At 42.3% G+C, this 15,999-nt stretch overlaps 1 protein-coding gene across 1 annotated transcript in view; it reads left to right on the top strand.

Annotated features, from left to right (window-relative positions):
- Positions 1 to 6,692: 6,692 nt before the first annotated feature.
- Positions 6,693 to 15,999, top strand: part of DPY19L1 (dpy-19 like C-mannosyltransferase 1) — a 41,275-nt gene continuing 31,968 nt past the window's right edge. Inside the window, exons 1-4 of the mRNA XM_082192799.1 lie at positions 6,693 to 7,080; positions 8,776 to 8,844; positions 11,218 to 11,242; positions 12,084 to 12,171. Coding sequence (XP_082048925.1) covers positions 6,708 to 7,080; positions 8,776 to 8,844; positions 11,218 to 11,242; positions 12,084 to 12,171 — 555 coding nt within the window. The 5' untranslated portion in view covers positions 6,693 to 6,707. The remainder of the gene's footprint in view (positions 7,081 to 8,775; positions 8,845 to 11,217; positions 11,243 to 12,083; positions 12,172 to 15,999) is intronic.

The raw sequence follows: 15,999 nt of genomic DNA on the forward strand, positions 1-15,999 counted from the left end.
TGTCTCCCACCAGCTACCCCTCCCCTAACATTCCATATACTACATCATGGGTCAGCAAACTTTTTCAGCAGGGGGCCGGTCCACCGTCCCTCAGACCTTGCGGGGGGCCGGACTATATATATATTTTTTTGGGGGGGAATGAATGAATTCCTATGCCCCACAAGTAACCCAGAGATGCATTTTAAATAAAAGCACACATTCTACTCGTGTAAAAACACCAGGCAGGCCCCACAATAATCCAGAGATGCATTTTAAATAAAAGGACATTTCTACTCGTGTAAAAACATGTTGATTCCTGGACAATCCACAGGCCGGATTTAGAAGGCGATTGGGCTGGATCCGGCCCCCAGGGCTTAGTTTGTCTACCCAAGCACTACTTGTAAATGTTCTCTTCTGCACCCCCACCTTGGTATCTGTGCATATGCAGGGTGGGTTATCAATGTTTTTAATAAGCGAATAATGCCCTCTGGTCATTTGAATAACACATCTCGAGCTTTTTGCTCTGAAAGCACCCACTGCAATGCCTATGCGGTCTGCTTGTGACACACCATGTGCAGGATTGCATGGCTGTTCTGCGAGAGGCTGTGGCTGGTTCTGCCTCAAGGCAGAGGATTGGATTAGATGGCATTTTGGTTCGTTCTGACTTTGATACTGTAATGTCCAGCTCCAGGCAATTATCCATGCATGATGACAGTATTAGCCTTTAGCCACCACACAGAAAATTAAGCAGATAAGCAAGCATCAATTATTCCCCCCAGCACAATTACAAATATAAACAGAACCTATATGATAAAGAATCTATTAAAATAGAACCTCATATAAAGGCCAACTGGTGTGAATGTACTTTATTCTAAGATGTATAGTGATTAAATATTTAATTTTACGTACACCCATGTATAGTCTGTCACAGCAAGTGTTACAGGCACTTTTGTTTTGTTTTGTAAACCTGAAAAAGCAAGCCTCCAGCCAAGCTCAGAACATTATTGTTTCGCTCAGAAATGCATACAGTGATATAACAAAGGCTTTTCAAGAGATCAGTCCAGCCAGGAAGAAAAGAATTCTTCCAAACAGAAGCACAATTTCAAGCTGCTTCCAGATGACCTATTTACTGGGCATTCATCCTGGTTTGTTTGCACGAAGTGTGCATGGAGGCTGGACAATGTTGCATCAAACAATTGTTGTTTCACCCCTTCTAGCGCATCTACTTATCATGAGAAGACTTATTTGGGGGGTGGGGAAAACTCTTGCTATGCAAGAACGCTAATCGACTTTAACCATGCAACCCAAATTTGCTATTCTATTATTGAATCCCACCTGAAAATGGTGACCTGTCTAGAAGTGTCCTCAGACTGGGGTTGGATGTTGATCACCTAGTCCCACTAAATTCAACAGGAATGATTTCCAGGGAAAGTCTGTGTAGAACTGCAGCCTGAATATATTCATTTGCAAGATTTAGTAGATGCCGTTCCAAAACAAATGTAATGTGCAATTAAATAACCAAGTTAAAATTTAAAATCAATCTTCTTCTTTTAAAAAAACGTAATTAAAGTGGGATCGTTTATAAGTGCAGAGGCTTCGTGTTATGGATCTGTCCATTAATCAGCTTTGAATATTCAGTATAAAAACAGGAATGCTACTGATTAGGAGCTTGCTCATATGTCTGAATATTCTTGATCGCTTAATGTGACTTGACCCCTTTGACCACCCTGTTTTAGTCACAATCAAGATCCCAGTGCAATTTCTCCCACATTTTTAACGCAGAGTTACAAATGAAAAGAGGATTTCAATTAGCATGAGCAATTGTGCATACAAAACCAGGTGGGTAGTGGTTATTCCAGATCAATTAATAAGAGAGTACATAGTGCAGTTTTGTGTATGAACTCTGGGTATGTGTTCTGAGGAATATAAATTACTGCAGCGTTACTGCTCCCCACGAACATGTCCTTAAATCTTCCTGCTTTACAGCAGGCAGTACAAAGAGCTCTCAATATGTGAATATTTGCAGCAGTGGGATTAAAAAGAGTAGACTTATGTCTCAGTAAAATCCATCTGCAAAGAAAGCCTTTATCACAAAACCCAGATACTGTTAAATCCAGGGTTAGATGCTTAGCTAGCATAAATCAGTGTTTATCTATTGACTTTGGTAGAGCTATTTGGGAGACTAGACCAGCTAAGGATTGACTCTTGTTTGAAAAAGCAGCCTCAAAAGGCAGCAAGCCCCGCTCCAGACTTTCTAAATAATGAATGGCAAGACAGTTCTCGTTTCAAAGACATTGTGCTTTATTTGTAGCATTCTTCGCCGGAGGACAGAGAAAGCTGGATAAAGCTTCTAGAATGTGGGCGGACGTGACTGAGAGTGTAACAGTACACAAAAAGCAAGGGCTAATGGGATGCAGTTTCTGTGGTTCAGAAGCTAGCTAGTGAAGTGGCACATTTAAAATTATATATATATATATATATTAAAAGTACAAGCTGGTCTTTTGTATGAACAGTTTATTGATTAGGGCACTGATAGGCAGAAGGTACACTACGGTTCACCTGACCAGAACACTACAGTTCACCAGTTTTGGATGGATCACTTAATCCTGGCTAGCAAGTTCTTGCAATAAATACGATAAGGCAGATTTTGATCTAGGAAGGTTCCTAATGCTCTTAAGGAAGAGTACATACTCAAGAACATATAATGCAGATTAGTGATGCCAGAACTGTTAGGAGATTAGGACTGTGCACTCCTTCTTTGTAAATGTAAGACAGATTGGTAGGAAATTTTAGACCAAAACAAATGTCAGGACAGGATGGACAAGGCATCCGAAGCAGCAGCAGCAAAAGTAGAAGGAATGTGAAATGGAGAAAGCTGGAGATAAAAATCAGTTAATCACAAAGACTCTGATAGTATGGGCAGCAACTGGGGGAATCCAGCGTACTCTTATGAGTTTGTACAGGGTGGTGGTAGTGGTAGGCTGTATATCGGAGTTCCTTCTAATTCCTGGATCCATCATGGATTCAATTCCTGGAACAGCCAGGCTAGCTTCCTGGTAAGGTAATGACCGTCTAAGTATGGGCCATTAAGGTAACAAAGGAAGTGGCTCTGTGCCAGAAAGAAAATGGGTGCCACCCCCTCCCTCAACTTGCTGGGAGTTAGAAAGACTCTGTCCGCAAAGCAACTTTACTTCTTTGACAAGATTACTTCGTGAAAAAAAAACTCCATAAAAGGCATAAGGAAGGCAGATTGCTGAATCTGTTGTCTGTGAGACCGGTGAGAGCGAGGCCTGAACATTTGTACCCTGCCGAAAAGGCTCCCAGAGCAGCTTACAGGAATTCAAAGCAAGGCTACCTGCAGGCTTACATTCAAATAAATAGATCACACACAACACACAAGGGGAAAAGGAGAAGGAAGGCCAAGGAAAATAAAACTCAAAATGCAGGCACCAGTTTTCTAGACGGTTGCTCCTATATGGACACAGTTCAGAGGCAGGAAGTGCCTGGTGCAGCCGGGGCTCCAGCAAAGCAGGGGCAATGAGCCCTGGCATGGATGGAATGGCTGCTCCCAGATGACAGTTGTCAGGAGAGGAGGCCAGATTATTATTATTATTATTATTATTATTATTATTATTATTATTATGAGCAATGGAGCTGGCCTGTTCTATCCTGAGCTGCGGAGCCTCTTCGTGCAGGGGCAGTCTATTCCTGCATCCCAGCTGCTGGGGAGATGGAGTCTAGCTTTCTCCCAATTGAAGTGTTTGAGGACCGGGACATTTGCAGAGAAACCAAAATGCTTGTTTACAGAGCTATTTGCTTCTTCCAGTACACTAGCATTAGTTTGCCTGTCTTCCCAAGTGGTGTGTAAAATTTTTCGGAGACACTGCTGATGTAATCTTTCGAGGAGTTGGAGATGGCGTTTATAAGTGGCCCATGTTTCACAAGCATACAGTATGGTTGGTAGATCTCCGAAAATTTTTACACATCACTTGGGAAGACAGGTGAACTAATATCAGTGTACTGGAAGAAGCAAAGATCACCAGTGTTGGAGAAATGATTCTTTTTTTTTTTTTATAAAATTTTTATTGGGTTTTCACATTTTATATAGACAAAGACAAAAACAAAAACACAAAAAACATAAAAACAAACAAACAGAAAAGTAAAACAACAAACATATATAGTTTCCAGAAAAAACTTATTTTCTAACCCTGGTCATTGACTTCCCCCCCACCCCCTCCCTTACATCCCTATTCCCAAATTTGTATCAGCAAATTGGTATTTCCTTATCCATCTTAATATTAGTCCTTTATATATATATATATATAAGAAAAAAGCAAAATTAAATTTATTCTAAGTTGGACCTCAATTCCCTTCCAACGATTTCCCATTTTGTCTTAATTAATAATCTTGTTAGCTAAATCCCATAGTCTTAAGTGTTGTTAAAACTAGATTCTTCCCTCCCTCCCTTCCCCGGTTTGTGTCCCTTCCGAAAACATGTCCAAAATAGCAATTATTAGCCCGGATTCCTTACGTCCGAGGCTCTCAAATCTCTTTCAGTCCCTCTCCGCCGGCCTAGTTGGCAATCCTTTATGTCGGTCTTCACGTCTCGAAAGAGTTCTTTCACAATCAGTCCAAAATCTCTTCCCATATTTACAAGCAACTGCTGAGGAATTTCCGCAAGGCATGAATTTTGAACATAATCAAAGTCAGAGTCTATGTGGAGGCCCCAATTATATTTCTTTATTTTAAATTCCTTGATTTCATAAATTCCCAGGGCCTCCACTTTCATCTTCTGGATCTTTCGTAGATTTGTAGTAGGTTCAGTCCAATAGTCTCCTTGTTTATATTCCACAGATGTCAGCTTCTGGACAATATTTTCCCATTTCAGTTCTTCTCTTTCTTGTTTTGTCTTCTCCTCTTCTTTGGTTATCATTTCCGGCTCAGCTGTGGATTCTTTCTCAGCCAGGTTCTCATTACATTGAACAGAACTACTTGTTTCAGGATTCAAGGTCATCAATTGTTCACTCATAGCCGTAGTCTGTTCCTGTAAGATTCCAACCAAATAAAACATCCTTTCGATTTCTCCCAGTATCTTTCCATCCACAGCCATTGTAATTCCACAGATTTCCCCCTAGAGGGAATCTGGTTACTTAGTGTTCTTTTCTCCAACAGTCCTCTGTCTTATTATTGATTCTTTGTTTCCAACAATTTTAGTTCAATTATAACTCCTTTTAATCCAGAGGGGTCTTAAGTAGCAATTTTTCTACTATTAACAGTCCATTTGACAGCTTTGACAGCTGTCAAACTCTGCTCTTCTTATACCAGCTCCAAAGTAGGACACTCCCGAGCCCGGGAGGGGGGGTTGCTTACAACAGAAATATACCCCTTCCAACACTCCTCTCTCCTGCTCAAAAAGAGATTCCTTTTCGAAATCTTGGAAGTTACTGTCTTTTTAAACTCACCCTTTACAGGGTAGGCACTCCAGCTTAGTTCTTTTATCGTTGCTCTGGATCGTCTGCAAGGGGGGGGGTGCGGACTTCCTTTTAACACATCCCCCGATCGTCTCAAATTCAATAGGTAAAATTCTTAGAATCCAAATTCAATTAACTCACGGGTTCTTTTTCTCAGCCGAATTTCAAGGAAGGAAGTCAGCGCTCTCCGGTCATGGCTCGCGGCTTCGCTCAGCAGAGGTAGCGATGGACTCTCGGTGCCACGCCACCCCCCGTATCCCCTCCGCAGCCTTTAAAAAGGCTCTTTGCGAATCAGGGGGGGCGCTTAAGGCACCCACCGAGTCTTCAGTCCGCAGGCTTTCGTGCCTGCGGTTTTAAGGGTCCCCGTGTCGCCGGCACGGCAAAGACCCGTCCCCCGCTGAGCCGATTCCCTCCGGAGCTCGGAGGGGATCCGCCATTCCCAGATCGCGCGAACCCCGGAAGTCCCCCGAGAAATGATTCTTCAACATTAACTTTGTTGGACTGGTTGTGCGGATGCCTGATGATCGTCTTCCAAACTATTCCGAACTTAAAGATGTAAAGCGTAATGCTGGTGGTCAACAAAAGAGGTTTAAAGACTCTCTCAAGGGAAATCTTTAAAAATGTAGTATAAATACCAACAACTGGGAAACACTGGCCTGCGAGCGCTCCAGTTGGAGAACAGCCTTTACCAAAGGTGTCATGGACTTTGAAGACACTCGAACTCAGGACGCAAGGGAGAAACATGCTAAGAGGAAGGCACCCGCTTGGCAAAGCCACACCGTGATCAACCCCCAAACGGAAACCAATGTCCCCACTGTGGAAGGACGTGTGGATCCAGAATTGGCCTCCACAGTCACTTAGGGACTCACGGAAGCCAACCTTACTCAGTTACAAGTGATCGCCAAATTAAAAGAAGTCCCCCTGCACCCCAGCTGCCGGGGAGATGGGACACTGGAGAGAGGAAGCCCTCTTCCTTTCGTGCCTTTAGGAGCGCCGCTGGTGCAAAGAGGCCACGTGGCGGGGTTGGACTAGATGACCCCGGGGGAGCCCCTTTCGAACTCTGGAATTCCACGCGGCGAGAGGGGAGGGGGCGGGGCCGGGCGCGCGCGCGGACCGACAGTTGCCCGCGCGCGCGCGAGAGAGAGAGAGACTCTTTCTCTCGGCCGTTACCTCGCCGCGGGAGCGCGCGCGCGCGCGCTCTTCGAGGGAGCCTCTTCCTCCCGCTCGGGCCTCGTCCCGCCCGCCCCGCTCCGGGAAATGGGCCGGCCGAGGCGAGGCTTGGCCAAGAAGGCGCCGCCCCCCTCAGGCGCTTCCCCTTCTCCGCCTTCTCCCCCTCCGCCGTTGCCTCAGGAAGGCAGGCGGCAGCAGCAGCAGCAGCAGCAGCGGGGCCTGAGCGGAGCCGGCGAGCCCGAGCGCAGCCCCAGCCGAGCCCACGCCGAGAAGGGACCGGCCGGCGCCCGCGGCCTCCAGCAGCCTCTGGGCCGGCAGCTCCCCGGCGGGGCCTCCAGCGCCATGAAGCGGGGGGGCGCCGGCAGGAGGGGGGCGGCGGCCAAGAACGGCAGCCCCCGCCCGGAGGAGCAGCGCGAGCGCCTGGCGCGGGGGCTCCGCGAGTGCCAGGACTGGCTGCGCGGTGAGAGGCGGCGGGAGCGGGGCCCGGCCCTGCCCAGTGGGCTTACTCGGGAGCAAGCGAGCCCACAGCGGGGCTTCTTTCCCCCCGAGAAGTGATGTGGCGGAGGCGGAATTCGCTTCCGTGTGGACGCGAACCCTTCCTCGGGTTTAACGGGAGTTCTTCTTTGGGGTGGGGGTGGTTTCGCTTGCAATAGTTGGTTTCCGCCCCCCTTCCAAAAAAAAATACATAAAAAAGCTTTTTTTAAAAAAAAATTACGTTGAAGGAGGTATCCAAACAGGTAACAAAATGCGGCATTTTTTTTGGGACATTTCTATCCATGCTCAGAAATAAGGTTGGCAGAAAGGAAGTCAGCGAGTCGTCAGGATAGTTAGAAATAGATGGATGGACAGGCGACCGTCAAACCCCCTTTTGACGAGAAGTCGCTTCACTTTCCCTTTTGGGTGTTTTTAATTGTAGATTGGTCTTTATTGCATTTTGCGTGCTGTGAGCCACCTTGTTGCAGGTTGATGAAAGAGCGGGTTATTTTTTTTAATATATATATATTTATATGTATTTCGCGGGTAGGGCTTGAATGGGAATGGAGAGGATGCAACCTGCTGCTCAATTCTTGGAAGGGGTGAAAATGGGAAAGGGCTTAGATACTGATGGGACCGAGAATTTATGAGTGAGAAGGCAGAGGACATCACCCTGACTTCAACTAGGGATGCTGCTCTCTAAATCACCCTTTCGCTGGGACGATAAATTGTTCCTTTAAATCAAGACACCCAATAAAACCTCTATGGCTCTTTCATTTCTTCAGTTTGCTTCTCTGATACTTGGAAGGTTGGCAACCTAATGAAAATCCTTGTGATCAATTTCAGTTTACATTTATAGAGCTTAAGCAAAGGGTTGTGAGGGTTCTTTTTTTGGGGAGGGGGATAAGTTAGGCTTTTGTTTTCCATGTTCCTGTGATTTTTAAAAGTGCTGAAATCATAAAGAGACGTACCTTTTTCTCTGTAGATTGTGTTCTATCAAGCTGTCTCCTAAATTGTGATGTAAGAAAAACATGGCGGGGTTTGTCAGCTTTCCTTAACAGTGCAGAATGTGATTTTTATCTCCTTAGGTAACATAGTATCTTTTGCTGGATTACTACAGAATTGTTTAAGGACTGTGCATACTTGTCCTTTCCTCAGGCAACATGCTATATAATACGGTGCATAAGACTGCAATCCCATGTGTTTTCTAAGGAGTATACCCCACTAACCTCACTGGGACTTGCTTAGGAGGAAACATGCATAGGATTGGTCTTCACATGCAATAAGCTTATTACCTAAATAACTTTTAAGGCTTTTAATTTAACCAATAGCATGAATTCAAAGTAATGGTCTGCATTTGTTTGAATTGGGAACTTAGATCTGCATTTAGTCCAAGTATTAATAATCATGCAGAAACTAAACAAAATGTTATTCAGGTTCATTTGGGCTATACATGCTGTAACTCAGTATTGATACTTGCTATTGTTGGTGGTAGTGGTGTAAAGCCCTAGATTCAAATAGAAATAAAAAATGCAAAAAAGTGCACATGAAAGAACTTTGTAAAAGTCATCTCTTTTTGCCCAGAGCAAATTTGTGAACTGCTGTAAGTTGAAATACAACTTTTAAAGAAATAACTGTGCAGTTAGAAAGTCTAATGAAATTATTTTGTTTTTTAACACAGCTTATCTGAATGAAACAGGAATCTTCATCGCAAGAGCAGATAGCAAGATATGGATTACCCTTATAATGGGTAGGAAGAAATATATGTTTAAAATTGTAGTTTTTTAACAATGCAGTTTTTTAAACAACTCCTAACCCACAATAATACTACAACCAGACTTAACACAGACACTGGCACCAGAGCCTGCAATAAACCCAGATGCCAACTTTGTTGCCACATACACCCGGACAACACCATTACTGGCCCCAACAACACCACACATACCATCTCGGGACTATTTAATTGCTCATCGTCTAACATTGTGTATGCCATCAAATGCCAACAGTGTCCTTCAGCTCTCTATATTGGACAAACAGGCCAAACCTTACGCCAAAGAATAAACGGACATAAATCTGACATCAAGAATCACAAAACAGAGAAACCAGTAGGAGAACACTTCAATCTCCCAGGACATTCTATTGTTGTTGTTTAGTCGTTTAGTCGTGTCCGACTCTTCGTGACCCCATGGACCAGAGCACGCCAGGCACTTCTGTCCTCCACTGCCTCCCGCAGTTTGATCAAACTCATGCTGGTAGCTTCAAGAACACCATCCAACCATCTCATTCTCTGTCGTCCCCTTCTCCTTGTGCCCTCCATCTTTCCCAACATCAGGGTCTTTTCCAGTGAGTCTTCTCTTCTCATGAGGTGGCCAAAGTATTGGAGCCTCAGTTTCACGATCTGTCCTTCCAGTGAGCGCTCAGGGCTGATTTCCTTCAGAATGGAGAGGTTTGATCTTCTTGCAGTCCATGGGACTCTCAAGCGTCTCCTCCAGCACCATAATTCAAAAGCATCAATTCTTCGGCGATCAGCCTTCTTTATGGTCCAGCTCTCACTTCCATACATCACTACTGGGAAAACCATGGCTTTTACTATACGGACCTTTGTTGGCAAGGTGATGTCTCTGCTTTTTAAGATGTTGTCTAGGTTTGCCATCGCCTTTCTCCCAAGGAGCAGGCGTCTTTTAATTTCGTGACTGCTGTCACCATCTGCACTGATCATGGAGCCCAAGAAAGTAAAATCTCTCACTGCCTCCATTTCTTCCCCTTCTATTTGCCAGGAGGTGATGGGCCCAGTGGCCATGATCTTTGTTTTTTTGATGTTGAGCTTCAGACCATATTTTGCGCTCTCCTCTTTCACCCTCATTAAAAGGTTCTTTAATTCCTCTTCACTTTCTGCCATCAAGGTTGTGTCATCTGCATATCTGAGGTTGTTGATATTTCTTCCGGCAATCTTAATTCCGGCTTGGGATAAGCAGGGAGACAATATACAGCCTTGCCGTACTCCTTTCCCAATTTGGAACCAATCAGTTGTTCCATATCCAGTTCTAACTGTAGCTTCTTGTCCCACATAGAGATTTCTCAGGAGACAGATGAGGTGATCAGGCACTCCCATTTCTTTAAGAACTTGCCATAGTTTGCTGTGGTCAAGGACATTCTATACAAGATCTCAAAGTAGCTGTTTTACTACAAAGGAATTTCAGAAATAGACTGGAAAGAGAAGCTGCTGAATTACAACTCATTACCAAACTTAAAACCATGGAAAGACCTGGGCTGAACAAAGACATTGGATTCTTATCTCACTATACATGACTAAACCATTTCTCACCTTCTCACCCCTTGCCTTTTCCTGTAAGACCTATTACAGTCGTTAAGAGTCGTCAACAGGCTCATCTCAGCTATCTGCCTATCTCCCATTCCCACCACCCTTCTGAGTAACACCCCTCCCCACCTTCTCTCTATATAGAAGGGTCCGGCAACTTCTGTTTAAGTGTATCTGAAGAAGTGTGCATGCACACGAAAGCTCATACCAAGAACTAACTTAGTTGGTCTTTAAGGTGCTACTGGAAGGAATTTTTTTTATTTTAAGTATGATATTGTCACTGTTTGAGTACTGCAGATGCAGCTTAGATTCATTTAACTTCATTCTTAGAGTTGATCTCACATTTTCAGACATCTAGTGACCAAATACTTGAGGTTTTCACAATTCTGATGACAAGGGCCCTAATTTTAAAGTAAGATGCATGTCCACAATTCACCATAGACTTCATGTACTGGTGATACAATCTCTACTGTTTTCTTATTTATTCATACTACGTAGCAGAGGTTACACTGATAGTTTAAGTGTGCATGTCTCTGTGCTTCTAGTGTAATGAAATTGCTCTCTGGACATAGTATCATGATTCTACCTTCTGAGGAGCCAGTATTCAAATAGTTTGACTTCAGTCTTTGTTGATCTGGGTCATGCTCTCATTTGTACAGTTATATATCTAAAATACATTAAAAATAAGAAAGAGTAGTATTCTGGGTCCCTATTGCTGTTCCTAAGAACTAGGTGTAACTTTTAAAAGATTTTTAAAACAGGAGGTTGAAGTAACTTACCTTTTTGATTATTTGTTTTAAACAGCCGCCGTTGCTGGAATTCTTCACTGGTAAGTTTATCTCTGTTACAAGGTCTCAGCAGGCATGTGTGTCTCATCAAGGTCCACCTAAAATTGTGATCTTGTTATATTATTAATGCCTTAGGCAATAGTTCCTATATTTGAGTTTTCCTGTCTCTCTCCTTTTATATGGACAAGCAATCAGAGCTTCAATCTCTCGTTCTTTTTTACCCAACCTTTTTTGTCTACCCACACATCTTCATGCATGCACCTTCCCCTGCTATATTTTTCTCTTTGGGGGATGGTTTATTTCCCAGGTCCAGGAAGCTAGACCCTTTCCTGATGAACTGCCATGGGCTAGATCCAGAGTTTGAAATTCGCCAGGCGCCTTTTGCACCTGGCTATTAGCCACTTGTGGGCTGATATCTGGGCACCAGGATGGCACCTGATGTCTCCATCATCTGGAGGCACATGCCTGGGGATCCTTGGATCTTGTTTGCCTTCACACACTAGCAATTTACACACTGTAGAATTCAATCTGTGATATTTTATCTGCACAATCAGAATGAATTTCAGGAACTAAAAGTTGTATTGTAAAATACGACTTTTGAGCCATCTGGCCCTGTTTTGACAACTGTCATCCTGGTTTAAGGCAGCATGTGGTTCTGCTTAGGGAAGTCTGCTCTTCTGCATCCTGTATAGAAACGGAGTGGGCTGGGGGGTGACAGCTGTATTGCCCTGTTCCTCATCTGCTATCCTCTCTGTGTAGGCTAAAAAAAAAAAAGTACACCATTTATTTTTGTGATCTTATTTACAAGGCTGTTGTAATTTTATACTAGTTCCTTTAAGCTGCAGATTTATTTCTGAGTTTTGTTGGTTTTTGTTTCTTTAGGTGCCATATAACAACTCTCTTTGAAAATGACCGTCACTTTTCTCATCTTTCAACCCTGGAAAGGGAAATGGCTTTTCGAACTGAAATGGTTAGAGCGTCTGTACTTTAAGTGACACTGCTATTTTTAAAGCTGTTACCCAAAAGCTGTTAGTGTTTTTCAGCCAGCCATGGATGCTTACCAGTTCTGTAATAGTAGTTTAAAATAGTATACATTCTTGCCTGTGATTTATTTTTAAAAAATGAAACAGCCATGAAAGCGGATTTCTGAATCAAATGGGTATTGCAAATATTGGTATGATAACCTATTAATAAAATAAGATTTTAATTTTTCATCTTTCATTATCTCAAATTACCTAGAATGATTAAATTTATATTTAGTCGTGTTTATTCAACATTTCTGGTCTTCTACTTTTTGAAAGCAAACACTGATTACAAATTATTTTTGGCTGAGTTTGAACATCACACTAAACTGTGGCAGCAATGAGTGTAGCCTCCCTTTAGGTTCGTTCACTCCCCAGCATGTCTGTGAGAAGATTGGAAGCTTCACCTTCTGTGTTTTAAACTGCAGCTTTTCACTTCACTGTCCCAACAAACCTTAGTAAATTCTATCTATGGGTTTTTTTGAAATAAGCCAACTTTGAATTGCAGTTGTTAGCTACGAATATTGAAATAAGTCAACTTCAAACTGCATTTTTTGAAGCTGCCGTGTTTCAATGAACCTTGTTTGTTTCTTTGTCACTAACTGCAAAAATAGTCTTAAAGCATTTTACAAGTTTTCAAGAAAACATACAGTACGAAGTGTAAAATATATCACTGTTGTATTAACAAGCAGTGCCCATCCTTTAAGAATATAAAAAGGGCACATCCTACCCCACCATCTAAAGATTAATGTCAGAGACTGGGTAGATAGGAACATGTTCTCCTGATGCCTAAAGGTTGCTAGTGTTGGTACTAGGCACATCTCTCTGGGGAGAGAATTGCACAGTTGGGGAATTGCCACTGAGAAGACTTCATCTCATGTTGTCACTCTCCACATCTCCTTCAAGGTTCATGTGGGGAGATGTGATCCCTAAGCTATCGGGGTTTTGAGTCATATGGCTCAAAACCAGTATTTTGAATTGAGTCCAGAAACTAATTGGCAGCCAATGTAGTTGGGCCAGGTTTGGCATTATATGCTCAAACCTCCTGCTTCCAGTCAACAAATGTGGCCACTGAATTCTGCACCAGCTGCAGTTTTGGAATTGTCTTCAAAAGCAGCCCTACATATAATGCATTGCACTAAGCTGACCTAGGGGTTATCAAAGCATAGACCAAAAAAAACTAGGCTATCCCCAGAAAAAGGAACACGACAGGGGTGCCCAATTTCCCCATTGCTTTTTATTTCGGTCCTGGAGGTGTTGCTGAACATGATTAGAGATGACCAGCAAGTTAAAGGTGTACAGGTCGGAACTAAACACTATAAGTTAAGAGCGTTCGCAGATGACCTTGTATTGACTTTGCAGGAGCCAAACACTAGTACAAAAAGAGTGTTGGAAATAATCCAACAATTTGGGCAGGTAGCCGGATTTAAATTGAATAAACAAAAAACTAAAGTCTTAGGGAAAAACCTAACAGATATGGAAAAGAATAAGTTTCAAGAAGAGACAGGTCTGACGGTGGTTAAGAAGGTGAAATATCTAGGGGTTAATTTAACATCTAAAAATTTGAATCTGTATAAGGACAATTATGAAAAATGCTGGTCAGAAATTAAAAAAGATCTAGAAATATGGTCAAATTTGAGATTGTCAATGTTAGGCCGAATTGCAGTGATTAAGATGAATGTATTGCCTAGAATGTTATTTTTATTTCAAACTTTGCAGATTATTGACAAGATGGACTGTTTCAAGAGGTGGCAGAAAGATACTGCGAAATTTGTCTGGCAGGGCAAAAAGCCCAGAATAAAATATAAAATATTAACAGATGCAAAAGAAAGAGGGGGATTTGCCCTGCCGGACTTAAAATTGTACTATGAAGCAGCAGCATTCTGCTGGCTGAAAGAGTGGATGCTCCTCGAGAATACAGATATCTTGGACTTAGAAGGTTTCAATAATGCATTTGGCTGGCATGCATATCTATGGTATGACAAAATCAAAGTGCATAGTGCCTTTAAAAATCATATTGTAAGGAAAGCATTGTTCAACGTTTGGATGAGATATAAAGATCTGTTGGAAAACAAAACCCCTAGATGGTTGTCACCCTTAGAGGCTAAGGCCCACAAGAAAGTTAATATGGAGGACGGATGGCCAAAGTATTGTGAGATCTTAGAACAGGATGGAGAGAAACTGAAATTAAAGAGCCATGAAAAACTAAAACCCAAAGTACAAGATTGGCTCCACTATTATCAAATAATGGAGGTTTTCAAACAAGACAGGAAAATTGGCTTCCAGGTGGAAAAATCAAAACTTGAGACAGAATTGTTAGAACCCAATACTAAGAATTTGTCAAGAATGTATAACTTGCTGTTGAAATGGAATACACAAGACGAAACAGTTAAATCAGTTATGATTAAGTGGGCACAGGATATTGGTCATAATATTATGTCTGCTGACTGGGAAAGGTTGTGGAACACTGGTATTAAATTTACGGCATGTAGTGCTTTAAAGGAAAATGTTATGAAAATGGTCTATAGGTGGTACATGACCCCAGTTAAGCTAGCAAAAATTTACCATTTGCCTGATAACAAATGTTGGAAATGTAAGGAAACTGAAGGTACTTTTTATCATCTTTGGTGGACATGCCCGAAGATTAAGGCTTTCTGGGAGATGATATATAATGAAATGAAAAAGGTATTTAAATATACCTTCCTTAAGAAACCAGAGGCCTTTCTCTTGGGCATTGTCGGCCAATTGGTGCCAAAAAAGGATAGAACTTTTTTTATGTATGCAACAACAGCAGCAAGAATACTGATCGCAAAGTATTGGAAGACACAAGATTTACCCACCTTGGAAGAATGGCAGATGAAAGTGATTGACTATATGACATTGGCGGAAATGACGAGCAGAATTCGTGACCAGGGAAAGGAGACTGCGGAAGAAGACTGGAAGAAATTTAAGATTTATCTTAAGAACTATTATAAACTTGATGAAGCTTAGAATGTCGAGATTTTACAGAGAGAAAGGGTTGCAGTAATATAAGATCAGATTAAGAAAGGACTATGATGAATTAGGATGGGAAAGAACATTTATAAGTTGCTATAAAATTTGGACATGAGGATGCAGAAAGGGGAGGTATGGGGAAGTCCGAGGAAAGAAGTTTATGAAAGGACATTTTGAAATTATATTTGTTTGTTTGTCTGTTTTTTCTTCTATGTTTGTTTGTTATAAAAACTTTTGTAAAACTAATAAAAATTTTATAAAAAATAAAAATAAAAAAAAACTAGGCTATCCCTGTCCAGATAGGGCTGCTATTGCGCCACCAGCTGAAGCTGATGGAAGGTGCTCCACTACACCGAAGCCGCTTGTGCCTCAAGTAAAGGTAGAAATATCCCCAAACTGTACACCTCCTTTACAGAGAGTATAGCCAGAATAGGTTGAACCCCACTTACTCCGTTAAAGGAAGCACCCACTAACAGTACCTCAGTCTTCCCTGGACTGAGCTTCAGTTTATTGGATCTCATCCAGTCCATCATCGAGGACAGACACCTGTCTAGCCCAACCCACTGCCACACCTGCTGATGTAAAGGAAAAATAGCAACCAACCATAGTTTATTATTACTTCCGAATGCAGCCTTTCTAGTATTGGAGAATTTTGCAACTGATGTTGCTTACTTGTAATTAAAACCAGGTAACTGAATTAGTACTGCGTGTAACAACCTCTATGTTTTCTGTCAATGAAACATGTTATATGCCCAATATATGTTTAAAATCAGTTCATTGCA

Source organism: Podarcis vaucheri (assembly GCF_965113315.1).
Source record: "Podarcis vaucheri genome assembly, chromosome: 12".
In the NCBI taxonomy this organism is placed as follows: domain Eukaryota; kingdom Metazoa; phylum Chordata; class Lepidosauria; order Squamata; family Lacertidae; genus Podarcis; species Podarcis vaucheri.